Source organism: Mauremys mutica, chromosome 20 (genome assembly GCF_020497125.1).
Source record: "Mauremys mutica isolate MM-2020 ecotype Southern chromosome 20, ASM2049712v1, whole genome shotgun sequence".
Lineage (NCBI taxonomy): Eukaryota > Metazoa > Chordata > Testudines > Geoemydidae > Mauremys > Mauremys mutica.
Window position 1 is genome coordinate 338,408 of NC_059091.1, and position 21,568 is coordinate 359,975.

The 21,568-nt window shown below is 62.8% G+C and overlaps 1 protein-coding gene across 1 annotated transcript; it reads left to right on the top strand.

Annotated features, from left to right (window-relative positions):
* The first annotated feature begins 1,628 nt into the window (after positions 1-1,628).
* Positions 1,629-17,948, top strand: LOC123354062 (phospholipid phosphatase 3-like). The gene is made up of 7 exons (XM_044995690.1): positions 1,629-1,817; positions 2,649-3,041; positions 10,984-11,141; positions 11,927-12,207; positions 13,842-13,899; positions 15,454-15,630; positions 17,710-17,948. The coding sequence occupies exons 2-7, from the start codon at positions 2,849-2,851 to the stop codon at positions 17,809-17,811; spliced, it is 969 nt and encodes a 322-aa protein (XP_044851625.1). The 5' UTR covers positions 1,629-1,817; positions 2,649-2,848; the 3' UTR covers positions 17,812-17,948.
* The last annotated feature ends 3,620 nt before the right edge of the window (positions 17,949-21,568 follow it).

The following is a 21,568-nucleotide window of genomic DNA, read 5'->3' on the forward strand; positions in this document are numbered from 1 at the left end:
CCAAACCCGAGGGGACAAAAACTTGCACAGAAATATCCCTGCCCCTACTTGGGAGTTTCTTCCATTTTTGCCGCAAGGTGGTGCTGTGTACCCCCAAGGGCCACACACGGGTGCAAAATCAGATGCAATTTAAAGCCATCCCTGCAAAAAGTACCTGCTCCTGCTTGCACAGGCCCTGGGGTTAGGGAATGGGGGGGAAAGAGCCAGGAGCTTAGCCACCATGTCCTGCCCCACTGAACTCAGTGGGGGTGTTACTGTTGCCTTCAGGGGGTGCCGGATGGAGTGCTAAAGGCCCCCTAGACCTAGCAATGCTCCCTGCTCGCTTGGCTGTGGGATTCCTCATTTGGAGAGACAGGCCTGGAAGGTGCGGACACAGGTCCCTGACTATCTTCATGCATGGGAGGGGGCCATTATGCAGGTATGCAATCTAGTGCAGGGGAGGAAGGCCCGTATAACTCAATAGGGACTGGAGTGAGGGTTCGCAGGGCTGGGCAGCTAGTCGGGTGTGTATGGGGATAGACAGAGAGAGGGGGGTTCCTGGGGATAGATAGCTAGATAGCAACTAATGCAATGGTGCCCCACCTGGAAATCCCTCTCCCAGCTATTCCCGCTCTCTAGGTTGACAGAGGGGAAGCCAGCCCCAGGGGACCATGCCGGTTATCTGGACAGTCCTGCCGCATGGCGCAGGCCAGAGGTGCCAGCGTCACAGCCAGGGGCGGCTCTAGGCACCAGCAAAACAAGCTGGTGCCTAGGGCGGCAAAATCTAGGGGGCGTCCCCTGCGGCCGGGGGGGCGGCAGGCTGGGCCGGCGGACCTGCCGCAGTCATGCCTGCGGGAGGTCCACCGGAGCCCCAGGACGACTGGACCTGCCGCAGGCATGACTGCGGCAGCTCAAGCGGAGCCGCCGGACCCGTGAACCGTCCGCAGCCGCGAGAGGTCCAGCCGAGCCACGCGGGACCAGCGGTCCCTCTGCAGTCATGCCCGCGGGAGGTCCGCTGCTCCCGCGACTCCGGGGCGCCTCCCGCGCATGACTGCTTGGGGCGGCCAAAAATGTAGAGCCGCCCCTGGTCACAGCCCATACCTGGCCAGGGAGCTAACATGGATTTATTAACTCAATTGAAGGTATTGACCTGGACTCTCTTACCGTATTATGTGAGCACCTCACAGCTGCTCTGTTGATCCACACACACACACACACACACACACCCATCCCGTGAGGGAGGGCAAGGTTGTTCGTCCCCATTGTAGATGGGGAAACTGAGGCACACCCTGGTTATAGTGACTGGCCCAAGGTCACAGGAGGGAACAGAACCCAGGCTTCCCCAAGGCAGAGGCTTGAGCCCTGCTCACTGGGCCAGCCGGGCTTCGGGGACCCCCCTCTCCCCACCCTGCTCAGTCCTCTCCACTCCCCTCCTCCCCCTAGGCCTGGGGGGGGGGGTCTCGACCCACTGCTGGCCCCGTGGCGATACACAGGAGGGTCCCAGCCTGGAGAGACGCTGATCCCTGCCAGTCAATCCCGCCCGGCTCTCCCCCCCGCTCCGATCCGTGCTCCAGCCCCTGGCCCGGGCCCCTCCCCAGAGCCCGCGTGGGGCAGGACGGGGAGGGAGGAGCCCCAGTCCCAGCCCCAGCAGCTGGAGGTGGAGGCAGCAGCCGTCGGCGCCTCTCGGTCCGGCGCTGGGCTGAGCAGGAGCCCGGGGAACGAGCGCCCCAGCCCGGCTGCAGGGAGACCCCCTGCCCCGCTCCCCCGGCGGCGGGGAGAGGAGACCGGCCCCAGCGAGGGGGGAGCCCAGGGCCGGTGAGCGCGGCAGCGGCCAACAGGTACCTGGAAGGGCTGCCCCGGGGGGAGCTGGGCCCCCTGTCCTGGGACTCCCCATCCCAGGCCCCCTGCCCCGAGGGGGAACTGGGACCCCGGCTGGCCCCCTGTCCCAGGACCTCCAGACCCCCCTTCTCGGGACCCCTGCCCCCTGAACCTCTCCTCCCCTGGGGGACCCCCCCCGTTCCCAGGATCTCTGCTCCCTATATGCCCCTTCCTAGGTGCCTCCTTGGGCCCCCCTGCCCCCACAGGGAGCTAGGACCCCATGACTAGATCCCCCTGGATCTCACCTGCCTGTGGGGTCCCCCAGAGGGAGGTGCCCTGAGCGCTGATCTTTGTCCCATCTCCGGGATGTGCAGTACCTCCTGGACCCCCCCTTCCTGAGCCCCACTACACCTCCCTTCCTGGGCCTCCACCCCCCTGAACCCCTGCCTAGATCCCCCATGGGATCCCCTGCCCAGATCCTCCTATGCCAACCCCCTGATTGCGCCCACCCATGGGGGGAGCTGGGCCCCCTGCCCTGACTCCCCCAAAGGGGAGGTTCGGGGGGGGGGTCCAGCCAGGGGAAGCTGTGATCTCTGCCCCCCCCCACACACACACCCTGGGCAGCTGCCATCTCCGCCCATGCTCCCTTGCAGCTGGCCCTGTGCGTGCCCCTCCTGGAGCTGGGATCTCTGCCCACAGCCCTTCCGATGCCGTCAGCCCTGGAGCATAGATCCTTGGGATCCCCCCTCCCCGCTACTGAGCCCCCGTCTCCCCGCGCTGCCCCCCAGTGCAGCCGCAGCCTTGGCTGACCTGTAGCTTAGAACCGTTTGTTTGTTTTTGCTGCTTTCCAGGCTCCCTGACCCCTGTACCGAGAGACGAGGAGGAGGAGCAGGAAAGACACCAGCCCTCTGCTGCTCCGTCCTTGTGCCAGGCTGTGCCCGGAATCCGGATTCCCTCCCAATCCCCTGCCCCTCCTGGGGCTGGAAATCCACATTCCCCTGGACCCGCTCTAGGAATCTGGATTGCACCTTTCCTCCCCCGCCCGAAGGCCATGCAAAAGGGCAGGTGTGAACTCCTCCCCGATCTGCCCCCCAGGCTCTCGGTGGAGCCCCAGGCATGGCCGGGAGGCCGAGACGTCCGGGTGACCGTCCGGGCGCCCAGCTCCCAGCCTGAGGATTATGCTGCCCCGGGGCTGGGGCAGAGAAAGACCCTGGTCGTCCTGGATATCGTCTGTCTGCTCGTGGGTGAGTGCGGCGCGGGCAGAGCCCCATGCGTTGTGGAGCCACCTTCCCCGGGACCCCTGGCTCCTGGTTCTCCTTCCCTCAGGGGAGCTGGCCCCCTCTGCCTCCCCGTTCCCTGGGACTCCTGCCCTCTTTGATGTAGTGCTGCGGATCCCAAAGCTGTGCCCTGGCCCTGAAATGCAGCCACCTCTGGGGAGGAAACTTGGGCCAGGACTTGAACTGGAGGGTATCAATGGGGGGAGGTTGACACCAGCTGGTCTGGGGGAGGAAGCAGAGTTACTAGCTGCCCCATGGAGGCAAAGACCATCTCTCCCTGTAGACAGAAGTGCCGGCTCTTATTCTGGGGCGGGGGCAACTCGAATCCAGCGCAGTTTGAAGTTGATGGCATGGAAGCCAGGTTAGCTGGCTGGAGTGTGAGGATCAGTTTGGTTTCATTCCCAGCAAACCCATGACTCCGGGGAGTCTGGATCTGCGCAAACCTGACGATTCAAAGCTCCGGGCTTCATGTGGCGTGTCCGGGGCATCAGTTAGGCCCCACACCTTCTCCTCTGGAAGGATATTTAACGGCACTGTAGCTGCAGGGGTCTCACTTCGATCTAGCCGCCTTTCCCCATCAGGGCTGCGTCTGGACCCCAGAGGGATCAACGCTCTCAGAGCCTGAGACCCACTAAACTGCTGGTGTCGCTGAGGGAAAAGCAAGGAACACACGTTAGGCTAGGAAGGAGAATAAGATGGAAAATATTCTAATGGCATCAATGGGCCAGACCCGCCAGGGGTGCTGGGCTCAGTTCAGAGCCGTCTGCAGAAGGATCCAGCATTAGACGGATGGAGCATGGCTTGAGGCCTGGGGGAAAGCCTCTTACGCGTGAAGAGAGAGATTAACATTGTGGGAGTGTTAGAGGCAAATGAGGCGGAGAAGGTAGATCCGTTGGCTGTGCCTCACGGTACAAGGAGAAATTGAATGAAGCCAAAAGGTGGCTCACTCAAAACAGAGCAAAGGAAATACTTTCCACACGCAGGTTGTGTCCTTGGCCTGTGGAACTCCTTGCTACAAGATGTCCTTGATTTCAGCAGGATTTTGTTTGTTTGTTTTTTAAAGGGGAAGGGCTAATGAGACTATCTGGAGTTAGAGGGCTAAAAATGTAATAACCAAGAGGTTTGAAAGGACTAGAAAGGGCCTGTTTGTGTATAAATCAACCTTTGAATCTTAGAGGTTAATATGTATTCTTCCTTAACTGCTGACAACAGGGTTTTATTCTCTGGCCCTGCCTGCTCTCAGAGGCAGGGTAGTGAGCTAAATGGATCCACCAGTCTGGGTTCTGATGTCTCTGTCTATATATAGGCAGAAATATCCTGGGATAATCTACAGGAGTGATCTATTTTGGGTACTGGGGGCCAGATAAGTAAAACTGGGCAGATAATGGATTTTGGGGGTTTGTTTCTTTCACCGAAACAGCAAAGCAAAATAATCGTTTTGGATGGAAGGAAATATTTCAGTTTGACAAAATCCAAATGTTTTGACTTGACTGCAACTGTTTTGAAACAACCCCTCCCTTCCCCCCACGATAAGTAAAACTGGAGGAAATTTTGGAAGGAAAAGAGTCGTTTCGAACCGAGAAATCGGAATGCTTTGGCTTTATTTGATTTCTGGGCACACAAGTGGTTGAGCAGACTTGATGCGCAGAACAACCCACAGTCAACTTATGGAACTCCTTGCCAGGGGATGTTGTGAAGGCCAAGACTATAACAGGGTTCAAAAAAGAACTAGATAAATTCTTGGAGGATAGGTCCAGCGATGGCTGTTAGCCGGGATAGGTAGGGATGGGGTCCCTAGCCTCTGTTTGCCAGAAGAAATGGGAGATAGGGGATGGGTGGGATGGTAGGGGGAGGGGCAGGACTGGCCTTACAGGTGGGGGACCTCCCGGGGCGCCGTGGTCGGGGGTTGCTGTGGACACAACTCTTTCCCCCCCCCCCCCCCCAGACAGCCTAAGACCCCTTTAGCCCCCGAGTGCTGGGCCCGGAGGAGGAGAAGGGCTGGGACACCCTACCTGGGAACTCCTACCATGAATCAGGCTCTAGCTTCTAGTCCCGGCCCGGCCAGGAAGGGATGGGATTTCCTTTTCCCCTGCATGGACCGTTCCCAGGGCTCGGTCAAACCCACCTCCGGACAGCTGCTGGCTGGGAGCCCTGCTCTGAAGGCAGCACCTCTGCCAGCAGCAGGGCAGAAGTGAGGGTGGCAGTCCCGTGTCGCCCTACAAGAGCCTTGTGACCCCCTCCCCCCCAGGACCTCCATTTGGGTCCGGACCCCCTCGGTTACAACACGGTGACGTTTCAGATCGAAATATCTGAAACCAGGACATTTACGATTTTTAAAATCCTATGACTGTGAAATTGTCCCAAATGGTCCGTGAATTTCATAGGCCCCTACTTACTGGCCAGGGAGCTGACTTAAGTTAAAGGGGTGGGGGGGAAAAGTACGTACAAAACCTGACATCAGTTCAGTTGAAGCTGATTGCACATGGAACCCACTGCAGAGAGGCTGTGCTGGTGTAAATCTGTTTCCGAACCGATTTACAGACCCTATTTCAGTTCCACTTCAGTCAAACAGGAGCATGGCAAAGCCCAGATAGAGCTCGTTCTTGCACGGCAGTCGCGTGCCCTGGTATCCAACCCCTCACCATCTGTAATGTACGTTGCCTCACAGCCCCTCTGCGTGGTAGGACCCCCTGGGGAAACTGAGGCACAGAGAGGCAAGTGACTTGCCCAAGCTCTGTGGCAGGGTTGGGAACTGAGCTCTCCCAGGTCCCAGGCTAGCACACTAATCACTTGGCCATCCTTCTTCTCTATGAGCCCCCTGACCCGACTGCACTAGCCATTGGGCTCAGAGGGGTAGTTAGTGGAGTGAGCCAGGGGAGTATCCTAGCACGTTAGCAGAGCTGGGGGTGCCCTGGGGGGGATCCGAGTCGGTTTGGCTTGGGGAGCAGCGAGAGACGCCGCGTCAGCCCCGCCACTCTGAGGGATGGGGGTTGCTGCTGGACTGGGGGAGCTCAGTGGCTGGGGGGGGCCTTCAGGTCTCAGGGGTTGGACCATGTTGGGGAGGGGGCAAGGTGGGTTGGATCATGGGACTGTGCCAGGGTGGCGTGGATCAGATCCTGGGGGAGAGGGAGGCTGGTGGAGTGGATCATGAGGGACGGGGTTGGAGAAGGGGTCAGATTGGTGGGGAGGGGGGCAGACTGGCAGGGTGGATCGTGGGGGTTGGGACAAGGTGGGTGGTGCTGGATCCTGGGGGAAGGGTGGGGGCAGGGGTTGTATTGCAAAGGGAGGCTATTTGGGGGGATTGAGTCATGGGGGGGTGTTAAATCGGGGGGGAGGGGAGGACCCACTGGTGGGGCAGGTGGTGGGGGTTGGGCTGTGGGGAAGGTGGGGGTCAGGTTGGGTGAAGGATGGACAATGCTGATCTGCTCTGGGATAAGGCATCAGGGGGAGGGGGATTAAGAAAGGGTCACAGGTTGTGCCAGGTCATGACCCCCTACCCCCACCGGGGCTCTGCCCAGATCCCAACCATCCCCCTTGGCCGGGGAGTGCCCACGCCATCGTCCCAACCCACGGGGAACCCCCCGCCCCCTGCAGGACCCCAGTGCTTCCCTCCTTCCGCCGGCACAGCCCACCCCAGGATCGGGACCTGGCTTGGGCAGCTTCCAATGCCCCCTGCCGGTACCTCCCCCCACACCCCATGCCACCAGCTCACTGCCCGCTAGGGGTCTGCGGGGGCGGAGGGGGGCTCCCCTCCTCTGTCTGCTTCAGCCTCTCGCCCGCGTTTCTCCTCCTCCTCCCGCCCTGGTCCCATCCCGTCCCTGCCGCTCTCCCTTCCTGGCCTTGGGCTCTTGGCTGCGGTTCAGAGCCGGCCGCGCCCTGCAGCTGTTCCCCGCTCCTCTCCCTAGGACACTCGCTGGGTGCCCCTTGGCCTCTCCCGCCGCCGGTTCCACCTGCTTCCGCCCCTCGGTGTCGGGCCCCAGCGGTGCCTGCTGAACCTACCCGGGAGTGGGGGAGAGCTTCTGGCCCTATACACCACCCCGGGGGCGGGCGGGAGGGGGGGCTGCAGGGGCACAGGGCTGGCACCCCCGTCCTGAGGGCAAAGGGTGCGAGTGCCTGCAGGCCTTGGGATCCGTTCACCAGAGCAGTCGTCCCAAGAGGCCCCCCCCCCCATACAAGATTGACCCACTGAGGCACTAGCCCCGGGAATCCCTCCCTCCCCCGCAGCACGGTAGGGAACCCCCTCCCGGGCCCTGTTCTCTCCCTCCCAGCCCGGCACCTGGGCCTGACCGGCAGGGAGCCCCTAGCCCCGGGCAGCGAGCCAGGGGGAGGGGGCGACGCCCGAACATGGACAAGAGAGGGGCTATTAATAGCCGAGCCCTGTCCGAATAGCCGGGAGGTTTGGCGTGTCTGAGATGACTGAGGCACCGCGGCTGGGCAGGGCTGGGTCAAGGGCAGGCTGGGGGCACCGGGCTGGCGTCGACGGAGCTGATATAGACCAGGGCAAGGGGCTGAGCGGGCGTCTCCCCAACCCCACCCCTTCACTGTCACAGTGGCGCCCCCCCGGCACACAGGGCATCTTCCCCTGCTGTTCCAGCAGTGCCCCCCCACCCCGGGTGGGTGAAGTGCCCCCAATGTCCTGACAGCGCCCCCTGGTGGGCGAGAACGGTGCTCCCCCGCTCACCGGGCTGAATCACGCCCTCTGTGGGCGCAGACTCATGCCCGGGTACCACGTGCGCTGGCTAAGAAGCTGCCTTCGGCCTGTGGCCCGCGAGGAAATTGACGGCTTCGCACGAGCCGCCGCGCGGTGGATGTGATTGCAGCCCCGCTCGCACGGCGGTGTCCTGGCAACAAGAAGCTCCCCCACGCTCGGCTAGCCGAACCCCCCTGCACACACGTTTGCGCCCCCCACCCCGGGCTGGAGGCTCTGGCGCTCCCCTAAGGAGACAGGTAGCTGAAGGCGTGATGGGCGCGTGCCCCTAAAGCCCCAGGCTGGTCTCTCGCTGCCGCGCAACCACCACTCCCCCCCCCCCCCTCCGGCCCGGATTTCAGGGTGTTTGGACTTTTCTTCTGTCCTCTGTGCTCCAATGGAGGGCGCTGATTTACACCAGCTGGGGATCTGGCCCCATGACTCCAATGGAGCGATGCTGATTTACACCAGCTGGAGATCTGGCCCCGTGGCTCCAATGGAGTGATGCTGATTTACACCACTAGCGATCTGGCCCCGTGGCTCCAATGGAATGAGGCTTATTTACACCACTAGCGATCTGGCCCCTTGGCTCCAATGGAGGGTGCTGATTTACACCACTAGCGATCTGGCCCCATGGCTCTAAAGGAGGGAGCTGATTTACACCAGCTGGGGATCTGGCCCTGTGGCTGTAATGGAGTGATGCTGATTTACACCAGCTGGGGATCTGGCCCCTTGGCTCCAATGGAGGGTGCTGATTTACACCACTGGAGATCTGGCCCCTTGGCTCCAATGGAGGGTGCTGATTTACACCAGCTGGGGATCTGGCCCCAGTGGGTTGGGGCTCCCAGTCACGGCTGGCGTGTCCGGCACCGCTCTGAACGTGCTGCTGCCGCTCCAGCCCTGGGCTCTCAGTACAAATACGGCCCTGCCCAGGCAGGTCACGGCGCAGCCGACTGAGGATGGAAACCTGGAGCCAGCTCAAGCCAGTCCCTGGGGCCTTGGTATCCGCACAGCGTGGGAGTCGCTGGGAGCTGGGTGGGGTCCAGCCTTGGCCCAGGCCAGCCGTCCCCATGAGACTCAGATCTGTGACGTCAAAGCCGGGGGTGGCTCCTTCCTGCCAGGGGGCTGCGTTCCTGAGAACGCCCCCTCCAGGCACCAGGGTGACATGCCCCTCTGGCCTGCCCAGCCCTGGAGGGCTCCTGCCCCAAGCTGGCAGTGCCCCCTGGTGGACAGTCCCAGCTCTGGCATCCTCGCTTTCTCCTTGCCTGTCTTAAGGGTGGTAGCGCCCCCTGCTGGCCCCCCAGGAGAGCACACCCAGCCCTAGCCACTCACCCGTCGCGAGGTGTCCCCTGCTGGGAGGAGGGAGTCGGGCGCCCCCTCCTAGGTCCCAAGGTGCTCTGCAGGCATCGCCCTGGCCCTTGGCAGGCGGCCTAGCCCGTCGGAAAGAGCGATCCTGAGAAAACTCATTTGCCAAGTGAGACGGGAAGGGAGGGAACCTGGGAACCAAACGTGGAAACATCGTTCTCAGCCCCAAAAAGGAGCCCAGAGCCCCCTGGGAGGGTTATGCAGCCTCGTTGTCTCTTAAAGTGACAGCCCAGCACTGCCTGCTAGGACGCCTGGGTCCCACCAGGGCTTGAATCCCACCAAACTGAAGCAGAAGGATGAACCGTTTGCACTCCCTACTGCTCCCTACGTTGACCTCATTGGGATCTTCTTCCATCTCTTCACACTCCCGTCCCAGCCTGCTACTGCACAGGTTCACGCTCCCAGCCTCTGAGTGCACCAGCATCCTCATGCCAGGGCACTAGTGCCAAGACATGCCCACCCTGCTCACCAGGATCCTCGTGCCAGGGTGCTAGTGCCAGGATATGCACACCCTGCTCACCAGGATCCTCGTGCCAGGGTGCTAGTGCCAGGACACGCACACCCTGCCCACCAGGATCCTTGTGCCAGGGTGCTAGTGCCAGGACATGCCTACCCTGCCCACCAGGATCCTTGTGCCAGGGTGCTAGTGCCAGGATTTGCAAGCCCAGCTCACTGGGATCCACACTCATGAGGGCACTAGCACTGTGGTTCCCGCTCCCAGTGTCTGATCACGCTGGTGTCCAAGCACCCGAGGGCCAGGCTTCCTGCTCCCAGCCTCGTGTGCAGCAGGACCCACCCGGCGGGATTCACACTTAAGTCCCCCAGCACGCTGGGATCCAGGCCTGTTCCCTGGTTTCACGCTTGTAGCCCCCACGTGCGACAGGATCTGTGCATGGGAGCATCTGGGTCTCTGCTCCCACCTCACCAGGGTCTGTTCACCGTTGTCCAGACTGGTGCTTCCAGCCCCCAGCGCTGCAGGGGTCTCTCATGAGTGCAGGGTTCATGGTGGAAAGGAGACAAGCTGGGCCACGTGGGCATTTTTCCTCTTCTAACGAGGGAGGGGGAATTTGGCTTTACTGCCCCTTTAAGAGCCAGGCACAGACGTGGCTTCTTGGAATCAGGAACTCACCCGTCCTGGCTGGAAGTTTAAGGCCTAATCTCCTCCCTCCCTGCACCCCCCCATCACTGGCTCCTGCCAGCAGCCCTAATGCAAAGCAGGTTGCACCCCGTCCCAGCATCCAAGGGCTGCTCCTGCTGGGATCAGAGGGGAGATCCCCCCGCTCTGCTCCCAGGTCAGAGTTGAGGGGGCGCTGCCACCTGTTGGGGTCTGAGCCATGTGCCCTGCCTTGGGGTGGTGGAGGCAGGGAGGGGAGAGTCCCACCAAAGCAATGAGGCTGGTTCCTGGAGGTGGGGTCTCAGGAGTGGGGGGGCTGTCACAGGCCAGTCATGGGGGGGGCAGCAGGATGGAGGGGGTGAGTCATGGACCAGACCCGAGGGGAAGCAGGATAGTGGGGGTGGGGTGTCCTGGGCTGGTCCCTGGAGGGGTGGAGGCAGTGGGATGGGGGTTGGGTGGTATGACATGATGCCTGGGGGAAGGGCAGTGGGATTTGGGTGGGGGAGGTGTCAGTATTGGGGGGGTTGTTGCAGGGTGTCATGAGCTGGTGCCCTGGGGTGGGAGAGGCAGTGAGATGGGGGTGGGAGAAGGGAGGGCAGTCCCTGAGGGGGGCAGTCAGACTGGGGTGTCCTGAGCCAGTCCCTGTGGGGGAAGCTCATGGGATTGGGGCGGGGGGGCCCCACAGATGCCCCCTGGGCTGGGTTAGCCCCTGCTCAGCGCCCCGCTCTCTCTTCCCGCTGCAGCCTCCGTCCCGTTCTTGGTCTGTGAGGTTGGCCTGGTCCCCCCCATGCGCCGCGGCTTCTACTGCAACGACAGCAGCATCCACTACCCGCTCCAGCGGGCGGAGACCGTCAGCGACACGGTGCTGATCTCGGTGGGGATCCTCATCACCTCCGTCTCGGTGAGTCGCTGTGAGAGGCGAGCGCCCCCTGCAGCACAGCGCCCCCTAGTGCCGCACTGGGGCCCGCGCTGCCTGCCAGGAGAGAGCGCCCCCTGCTGATCCCCTTGCGGGGTGTCAGGGGCTGGGGGTGAGAGGCTGGAGGTGGCAGAGGGGTGGGCTCTGGGTAGCTCACCCCCGTGTGCCCCTTACAAAATGCTAGCCGTGCCCCTCGGCGCAGAACACCTGTTTCCAACCCTTCCTCCAAAGCATCAGCCATTGGCCCCGGAGACAGGATCCCAGCCTGGGCACGATCCGCTGCCGCTGAACCCCACCTCCAGCAGGCTGCTTGCCTTGTTGAACTCCCTGCTGCAGGGTGTGGGGCAGGATAGGAGGGTGGGGGGCAGGGCTGGCTTTAAAAATGGGGATTGGGTGGGATGAGATTATAGGGTAGAATCATAGATTATTAGGGTTGGAAGGGACCTCAAGAGATCATCTAATCCAACCCCCTGCTCAAAGCAGGACTAATCCCCAAATGGCCCCCTCAAGGATTGAACTCACAACCCTGGGTTTAGCAGGCCAATGCTCAAACCACTGAGCTATCCCTCCCCCAAACCAAGGGGCTGGGACAGGGGATGCAGGGAATTGAGTTCTGCTGGTCTGCAAAGTGCATAGGGAGCCCCCCCTTCCCCAGCTTCCCACGGCCCTCGGGGATGGTCCGTGTCCCAACCCATGGAGCCGGGAGCTGGCTGGGACGGCTGCCCATCTCAAGCTGCCGTCCCCCGGTGCCTCCCCATCTTGCCATGCAGATCGCCCTGGGCGAGAGCTACCGCATCCACTCCCTGCACCTGGGCTCCCGCTCCTTCATCCCCAACCCCTACGTGGCCGTCCTCTACAAGGAGATCGGCGCCTTCCTCTTCGGCTGCACCGTGGGCCAGTCCCTCACCAACATGGCCAAGATCACCGTCGGCCGCCTCCGCCCCCACTTCCTGGCTGTCTGCCGGCCGGACCTCACGCTCCTCAACTGCTCCCGGGGCTACGTGGAGGAGTACGCCTGCACTGCGGGGCCGTCGCAGGAGAAGGAAGCCCGGTGAGCTCCCGGGGGCACCGTTCCTTTAAGGCAGGGTGGGGGGTTGAGGTAAAGGATGGGTCCCCCTCTAGTGGAGCCAGCTGCAGAGTGTGGGCCCAGATTGGGGGGGGGGGTCCCCTGGTGGTGACACCTGGCCTTACAGGCTCGGGGTAACTGCAGGGTCTGTCTGTGTCCAGCAGCCTGGCCTAAAACAAATCCCCTATAGATTCCCCACTGAGACCAGTGTGACGTGATGGGTGGCCAGGGGGAGTTCTGACATTTGACTGCCCCTTGCCCCAGTGTCATGCCCCCCCTTGCCCTGCCCCTGTATCTGGGGGGAGGTCCCCATGGAGAGTGTCGGGGGGATCCCCATACAACTTGCCCCTCCGCAGGGTCCAGGAGTGGGTCCCTTACACAGCTTCAGGGTTACCGCACCTCTGAGCCAGGCCGGGTTTGAACCGGTGTCTGCTCAGGGGATGTCCTCTTAGCCCCCCCGGAGATCTAGGCTTGCAGCCCCTCTGCAATTCCCTGCTGTTCGCCCAGCCACCCGCCTGCCGTTCTGCTCTCTCCCGGGGGCTAGGCCGGTTCTTCTTGGGCCAGAAGCGTTGCAGAGAAAACTCGGCGTAAACCAGCCAAGCTCCACCTCCTGAGACCGAAACCTCTGGGGCCCTCCTGCTTAGGGTGACCTGATGTCCCCATTTTATAGGGACAGTCCCGATTTTTGGGTCTTTTTCTTGTATAGGCTCCTATTACCCCGCCACCCCCCGTCCTGATTTTTCACACTTGCTGTCTGGACACCCTACTCCTGCGTCACGCCCCGAGCTCTGCTGGGACAGACCCCGGGGGGAGGCTTGTCTGCTCCTCAGGGACCGAGGAGTCCCGGTGACGCTCCAGCAGCGGGTTATGTAATCACCTGGGGCCCAGCACAGACCGCGTAGACAGATGGAGACTCGATGAAGATTCTGCTCAGCCCAGATCTCTAGTCACCCCCATTTGCAGGCCCTGTGCGGTCTCTGACTTCCTCCGTTCCCAGGTGAAAGACTCGTCGGGGTTCCCAAGCCAACTTATCCCCCACCGAGAGCAAACGTCATCCCTTCCCCCGCCTCACCGCTGGGCAGCCATGCAGTGTATCAGGGAAACTGAGGCTCACTCCGGCTTCACAACAAATACGACCAAAAATTCCCACTTCGGCAGGCCGCCAACTTCCGCCTGGGGGGCCAGGAGGTGCCCACGTCCTTCAGGCTCTTTGGTAGGGTGCGACCTCCTGGTTAAAGGTCTGGGTGCAGTCGCTCCCAGAGTCTGCAGTAATTGTCCCCGCTGAGTTTAGTTCCTGGAGGGAGCTTGGCACCGTGCCCCCAGGGGGGCAGAACGCGGCCCCTGGCTCGCACAGATGCTCCAAGATACCGTGTGTGTCCGTAATACCCGGAGGGGTCCCATGGCGGCTGCCCTGCCCCGTGGAGACTGCCCCGTGGAGACTGCCACCGCCGTGCTGGACACCCCCCCCCCCCGCCCTGGGCAGCAGCTTCGGAGCCCCCCGGCCTGGCCCTGGATGGGATCTGAGGCAGGCGGAGGGGTTGCTGGCGGGATCCCTCTGCACCCCCGGCAACGGGTGGTGCCGCCAGCTGTAACCCAGGCCTTTGTTTGCCCCCTTGTAGGAAGTCCTTCTACTCCGGCCATGCCTCCTTCGCCATGTACAGCATGACATACCTGGTGGTAAGTGCCCCCACCCGGCCCCACCCACCTTAACATTGCACGGGCCTGAGCTGACCATCCTAGAACCTCCCGCGGCAACATCCCTCGTGGGTCACGCCTCAACGCCCTGGGGCGGGGGTTCCCCTCGCCGGTGGAGCCCTGTGCAGAGGTCACTGGGGGGCAGGGGGAGATCTCCCCACAGAGCCAGACTGGGGGAGGTCACCGAGGGGGCAGGGGGAGATCTCCCCGCAGGGCCAGGCTGGGGGAGGTCACCGAGGGGGCAGGGGGAGATCTCCCCGCAGAGCCAGGCTGGGGAGGTCACCGGGGGGGGCAGGGGGAGATCTCCCCGCAGGGCCAGGCTGGGGGAGGTCACTGGGTGCATGGTGGGCTCACCCTGAAGGAGCAGCTGGGCCTGGCAGCCCCTCTTAGCCAGCGACCCCTGTCCAGGGTCCCACCCCGAGCCAGAGTGACTCCTGCGATTGAGACCTCAGCAGGGAGTGGATCCAAGTGCCTGGAATAACCCAGCAGAGGGTCCCTCCGTGCCGGGCACTTCCTGCCAGCGTGGCAGTTGGAAGGTTACGCACAGAGCTCACGGGGGGCCAGGACGCCTGGGTTCTATTCCTGGTGCTTGGAGGGGCATGGCTCCTTGGGGGTTAGAGCAAGGAGGGGCTGGGAGCCAGGACTCCTGGGGGAGGAGAGTGGGGTCTAGTGGTTAGAGCGGAGGGACCTGGGTTCTCTCTCTGGCTCTGAGAGTGGGGTGGGGCGAGCAGAGAGCCCCCTCCAGTGGCTGATGGCAGAAGAGTGGTTCTGGGCCCCACATGCCTACAGAGGCTTATCCGGCACCTGAGCAGCCAATCGTCTGCGGTGCAGCCAATGTCTGGCTGCCCCGGCTCCTGTCTCCTGACTGGAGGGTAGTGCGGTCCAGTGGGTGAGGGGACAGTCCTGACTCCCAGCCCCCATGCTCTAACCACTAGACCCCACTCCCCAGAGCTGGGGATAGAACCCAGGAGTCCTGACCCTGCTCTCAGCACCTGTCCCACTCACTCCCCTCCTTTCCTCCACTCCCCACACCTGACCGATCTCCCCCCTCATCAAAGGGAATCAGTTTCCGGCTGCCGCCACCGCACCCGAATGGCCCCTTCCCCCGCCCCGGATGCCTGGGTCCATGTGGCTGGCAATGGAGAAGGGCCCATTGTTCCCTTGGGGAGCCGCACAAACAGGTCCTTTATGCGTCCCTGGCTGACGGGTCTGAATGGTGGGTGGTGGGGGCTGGGAACGTGTCTCGGGCGGGGGCAGCGGTGACGCCACCGACTAGGACTGCGAGTAGCCCCCCCCCCCAGCTCAGATGCCCTTTATTCTTCTTGCTGTGCTGGGGGGGGCAGGGATGGGGGGAGCAGCATTTGGGGGTGGGGCGTGAGGGGTGGAGCGTAGGGGGGTAGGGGGCAGGAATCAGAGCGCGAGGGGGGAGCTGGTAGGGTTTTGGGGCGGGAGCAGCAGCATTTGGGGGGAGTGGCGACCAGGAGCAGTGCCCTCCCCCAATGCTCACCACCCCCCTTCTCCCCCCCCGCCCCCCAGTTCTACCTGCAGGCGCGGTTAACCTGGCGGGGCGCCCGCCTGCTGCGCCCCCTGCTGCAGTTCGTCCTGCTCCTGCTGGCGCTCTACACCGGCCTCACCCGCATCTCTGACTACTGGCACCACCCCTCGGACGTGGCCGTGGGCTTCCTGCAGGGGGCGCTCATCGCCTACTGGGTGGTAAGTGTGAGCCTCTGGCTGGCCAGCCGGCCCCCCACCAGCCGGCCCCCCCCCACCTGCCGGCCGGCCGTCTGTCCAGGACAGATCAGTGCCTGGACCCTTCTAGAGTCGACTCTGGCCCGGCTCCCGGAAGTGTGAGGAGTTTGTCTGGTTTCTTAGAGCATCGGAGTCCATGTCCCAGCCCTCCCCACACTCAGTCCATGAGCCCAGCTGGGAGCCAGGACTCCTGGGTTCATTCCCCAGCTCCGGGGTCTAGTGGGTTAAAGCGAGTGAGGGGACCGGGGTTCTGGGAGCCAGGACTCCTGGGTTCTATTCTTAGCTCTGGGAGAGGGAGTGGAGTCTAGGATTTAGAGCAGGATGGGCTGGGAACCAGGACTCCTGGGCTTTGTTCTCAGCTCTGGGAGGGGAGTGGGATCTAGTGGTTACAGTGGGGCGCTGGGAGTCAGGACTCCTGGGTTCTCTCTTCAGTTCTGGGAGGGGAGTGGGGTCTAGCGGTTAGAGTGGGGCGCTGGGAGTCAGGACTCTGGGTTCTCTCCCCAGCTCTGGGAGGGGAGTGGGGTTTAGCGGTTAGAGTGGGGCGCTGGGAGTCAGGACTCCTGAGTTCTCGCCCCAGCTCTGGGAGGGGAGTGGGGTCTAGCAGTTATCTCAGTGTGGGGGCCAGAACCCAGGACTCCTGGGGCTCCATTCCTGGCTCTGCCGCTGACTCGTGTGACCTCGGGCCAGTCCCTTTCGCTCTCTAAGGGGCTGCAGCGGTGGTGGGAACGTGTGGAGAACGCTCTGACCTCCTTGGGTGGCAGGCGCTGGAGCCAGGGCCAGGATTCTCCCCCATGCTCTCCCCACCCCCAGTCTTGAGGGGGTGGGGGCTGTGCAACCAGCCCGGAGCTGAGGGGCTGAAATGCCGTCGCTCCCAGGGCCATGGCTCCTGGGCTGCCAGGAAACAGCACAGGAAACGCCTCCTGCTTCAGCATTAGAACAGGCAACAGGGAGGAAATCTTCCCTCATCACAGGGCTGCTGGGCTCCCGGTCAACCTCCCCTCCCCTTCTGTGGGGGCCCAGCGGCCCAGCTCCCTCCCCGCAACCCTGGGGGTCCTTAGCACAGCCACAGCAGGAGGTGTGAACTCCCTTGTACTCATGTGGAAACTGAGGCACTGAGGGGGGACGCAGCCTGCCCGGGAGCATGGAATATAGAATCCAAGGGACTGGGAGTCAGGACTCCTGGGTTCTATCCCCAGCTCTGGGCGGGGGATCTGGCGGGTCAGAGCATGGGGGCTGGGAGTCAGGACCAATCCGTGTGTGGGATGACTCTTGTTATGGGCACCAATATGGAGGTGATCTGAGGTGGGGGTGGGGCCAAGGGGTTCAGGTGTGGGCTAGGGCAGAGGGTTGGGGTGCAGGGGGAGTGAGGGCTCCGGCTGGGGGTGCTGGCTCTGGGGTAGGGTCGGGGATGAGGGGTTCAGTGCGGGAGGGGGCTCAGGGCTGGAGCAGAGGTTTGGGGTGCAGGGGGATGAGAGCTGCAGCTGGGGGTTTAGGCTTTGGGGTGGGGATGAGGGGTTTGGGGTGCAGGCTGCCCTGAGGCCGCAGTGGGGAGATAGGACTCCCCCCCAGCCCTCTGTCCCCCCAGCAGCTCGGGGCCAGGGGAGAGGCTCCTCTCCCCACCGCAGCAGCTCCGGGAATGGGGGAGAGTGTCTCTCCCTGCTGCAGCAGCTCTGGGGATGGGACCGTGGGAGAGGCACCTCTCCCCACCGCAGCCCTGAGCACCTGCACAGCCCTTGATAGGCTGCTGCACGGCCCTGCAGCTTAGAGGGAACGTAGGTCAGGACTCCTGGGTTCTATCCCCAGCTCTGGGAGTGGGAGGGGGTGGGTTGGAGCTGGGGGGGCCTATTCTTGCCTTACATACTGATTCACCCTATAGCCTGGGCCTGTGGCTAAACTGGAGTCTGCCTCAGTTTCCCCTCCAGCTGTGGAATAAACCCCCACCCCGAGAGTGGGGTGGGGGGCAGGGTCACGTCAGTGCAATTAGCTCCCCCCTCCCTTCCTTTTAGGTCTCACACCCTGGTTTTCTCTCTCTCCTCCTTCCAGGCCTTCCACATCTCAGGCATGTTCCGCCACAAGCCCCCAGCCTCCCGCCTGCCCCCACTTTGCCCCGATAGCCCAGACTCCAGCGGCCACACCAACTGCTAGGCATCGTGACAGAACGGGGGACTGGAGGGATCACCCTGCCGGGACCAGCACCCAGCAGGCCCCCGCATGGCGGGGGGGAGAGCCAGCCCCGCTTTCTGCTCCTCCGCAGAGCACGTGGCCCCATGTGCTTCCTCTCCGGCAGGGCAGGGCTTTCCTGTGTTGCTCTGGTCGCCGCCGGCTGTTTTCCAAGCACTTTAATTTCCTCTTGGATGCCTGCCCTGGGTCAGGTCGTCGCCATCTCCCGAAAGGCTTCCTATTGGGCGGGGTTCTCCTCTGTCCGGCGCAGAAGGAAATCCTGCCTTCCTCTGGCTAGGGCATGGCAGGAAGTCTCACCTTCTTCTAACATGGATATTGCAGACGCATCGCAGGAAGTCCCACCTTCCTCTGGCAAGGGCATGGCAGGAAATCCCGCCTTCCTCTAGTCGGGACATCACAGAAAGTTCCACCTTCCTCCGGCAAGGGCATTGCAGGAAGTCCCACCTGCCTTTGGCACAGACGTCACAGGAGCGCTGCAGGAAGTCCCGCCTTCCTTTGACATGGGCATTACAGGAAGTCCCACCTCTTCCCTCACCGCCCCCACACACATTGGGATTTCTCAGCTCGCGGATGGATTATGATGACGATGTGCATGATACGCTTTGGCCACCTTCCCAGACTCTGCTACCTGCTCCTCCAATGAAATGGCCCCTCCCCGCCCCGCTGCCGGGGAGGAGGGCTGTGATTGGTGGACGGGGATGAGGAGGGCGGGGAGAGCGGCCGGTGGTCGAACATGAAGGATGAACCACAGGCTGCTGGGCAGGAGTGGGGGCCACAGGGACGGCTCAAAGGGGGCTCATCTGTGCCACGAGTGGCTCCCGTTCTCAGACGCTTCCGGGCCCCGCCCCGGGGGAGGGGGGGCGCTGGACTGTGCGTCTCGCCCCCTCCATGCCCAGCTGGCCCTGATAATGTGAATGGTATTTTTGTAATAAATGGTACAGACAATCGACTGGGTTGGCTCTGGGCTGGGGCTGGCTCTGGTGTGGGGCGCATGGGTCGGTCCCGGGGGCTTCAGGCAAGGGGCTTTCCTCCTCTCTGCAAGCCCTGCCTCGGCGGCTGCCCTCCAGCACTCAGGCAGGCAATTGGGGGGGGAAGGGAGGTTGAAGGAGGGGGCTGTCGGGGGGGGGATTGTTGGGGGACGGAGGGGCTGTGAGCCCAGAGCTGAATGGTGGTGGCGCAGGGGCTAATTCCTAGCTCACGCAGGAGCCACCTGGCCGCTGTGTCCTGGCACAAGATCCTTCCCCACATTCCTCCCGGCTGATAAGGCTTCCTCCAGCTGCGTCCTCGGGCCGCGTCCTTGTGCGCTGGGATTGGGATGGGGGGAGGGAAACTATCCCATCCCTGCCCCCCCCCCCCGGCACTGTTAACTAATAGGGGCTGTTGTTTTATTCTCCTTTCGACCGTACAATCAGCTGATCGGCGGATCCAGAGCTGGGCTAGCAGGAGGCTGCGGGCTGGGATTGAGGGGCACCGGCAAAGCTTGGGGGGGGACCTAGGGGGCTAGGATAGTGGGGGGCGGGCTGCTGGTCGGGATTGAGAGGCACCTGCACGGCAGTGGGGTGGAGCGGGGAGCCCAGAGCTAGGATAGCAGGGGGCTGTGGGTTGGGATTGAGGAACACTGGTGGGGCTGGGGGGGGATCCCAGGGCTGAGGTAGTAGGAGCTGTGGGTCGGGATTGAGGGACACTGGTGGGGCTGGGGGGGGATCCCAGGGCTGAGGTAGTAGGGGCTGTGGGTCGGGATTGAGGGACACTGGTGGGGCTGGGGGGAATCCCAGGGCTGAGGTAGTAGGAGCTGTGAGTCGGGATGGAGAGGCACCGCAGGGCTGTGGGATGGAGGGGGGATCCCAGAGCTAGGATAGCAGGGGGCTGCGGGTTGGGATTGAGGGACACTGGTGGGGCTGGGGGGGATCCCAGGGCTGAGGTAGTAGGAGCTGTGGGTCGGGACTGAGGGACACTGGCAGAGCTGGGGGGGATCCCTGGGCTGAGGCAGTAGGAGCTGTGGGTCAGGATGGAGAGGCACCGCAGGGCTGTGGGATGGAGGGGGGATCCCAGAGCTAGGATAGCAGGGGGCTGCGGGTTGGGATTGAGGGACACTGGTGGGGCGGGGGGGGGATCCCAGGGCTGAGGTAGTAGGGACTGTGGGTCGGGATGGAGAGGCACCGCAGGGCTGTGGGATGCAGGGGATATGCCAGAGCTAGGATAGCAGGGGGCTGTGGGTTGGGATTGAGGGACACTGGTGGGGCTGGGGGGGGATCCCAGGGCTGAGGTAGTAGGAGCTGTGGGTCGGGATTGAGGGACACTGGTGGGGCTGGGGGGGGATCCCAGGGCTGAGGTAGTAGGAGCTGTGAGTCGGGATGGAGAGGCACCGCAGGGCTGTGGGATGGAGGGGGGATCCCAGAGCTAGGATAGCAGGGGGCTGTGGTTCGGGATGGAGAGGCACTGGTGGGGCTGTTGTACAGCAGCGGGGTGGGAGATGGGATCCAGTAGCACCCTCTGGCTGACGGTGCCAACCCCAGGGAAAGACACGACTTCGTTCTCCCGCTAGGCTCCGCCTGGCCCCGTCCTGTCCGAGTGGCTCTGGACACTGCGGTAGGCCTGGCGCTGGGAGACATTCCACGCAGGTCCTTGACCCTGGGAGTGGGGCTGCGATGGGGGAGCGGCCGTGCAGGGGAGGCAGCTGGGCCGATGGGGCTGGGGGCCAGCAGGAGGGCCTGGCCTAGATGAGCTGAGTTCACCAGCTGGGCGCAGGAGAGGGGAGGATCAGGCCCAAGCCATGCCCACAGGCAGCTACTGCAGCCCAGCTGGCCCTGGATGTGGCACCAGCAAGGCCCCTGTGAGCTAAGGAGACACAGACATGGTTTGTTCTTGGATGGGAGACCCAAAAAGGCCAACAGTGCCCCTGCTCAGGGGGTGGGGGATCTTAGTGTGATGCTAGGAGGTGCTGTGGGACAGGAATGGTGGCTCCATAGGGGAACACTCTGGGCAGTGTGGCTGTTAACCAGCTGCCAGGCCTCACCCCAGAGCTGGCTGCATCTCAGAGCTGGGCCAAGCAGTCCCTGCCTAGTTCATCAAGTGTTTTGGACTTTTGAGGAATTCAGGACTGGTATCAGCAGGCCCAATAAACAAATCCCCAGGGGGAATCCAGGCAGGCCCCTGTCTGTCTCCTGCCTCCCACTGTTTCACAACAGCCTCTCAGGGGAGGGCTGCGAGTTCCTTTCAAAGCTGCCATGAATGACTCCTTTGTACCCCAGTGAGAACAGGGGCTGTGTGACTCCCAGCGCTAGGCTCAGGGGAACAATAGCGGGAGCCATGTCTGCTCCTTCGGAGCCCCAGGGCAGATGGGGTAACCAAGCAAAGCCCCACTACCAGCCCGGGAGATAAGGGATAATGAGCCATTTTTACCCCGGGGGAAACTGAGGTACAGGGAGAGGCCACGACCTGACCAAAGTCACGCAGCAGGGCACTGAACAAAGAGTCTTGACTGTCTCTTGCTCTAAGCACTACTCCCCACTCCTTACCCCAGAGCTGGCGATAGAACCCAGGAGTCCTGACTCCTGGCCTCCCCGCTCCAACTGCTAGACCGCATGGCCCATTCTGTGATCCCACACTGTGGCTTCTAGTGTCTCTGGATGCCTGTGGAAGAGGGAGCCAGTCTGGCTGCTGAGGGCGCGTGTGTACAAACACACACACACTCTCTCTCTCTCTCAACCTCATTGTACCA

Excerpts from the sequence above, each read along its gene's own strand:
- LOC123354062 (XM_044995690.1), top strand. The coding sequence starts at position 2,849 with ATGCAAAAGGGCAGGTGTGAACTCCTCCCCGATCTGCCCCCCAGGCTC. Across the intron at positions 3,042-10,983 it reads TATCGTCTGTCTGCTCGTGG|CCTCCGTCCCGTTCTTGGTC; the intron begins GTGAGTGCGGCG and ends TTCCCGCTGCAG. Across the intron at positions 13,900-15,453 it reads ACAGCATGACATACCTGGTG|TTCTACCTGCAGGCGCGGTT; the intron begins GTAAGTGCCCCC and ends CCCGCCCCCCAG.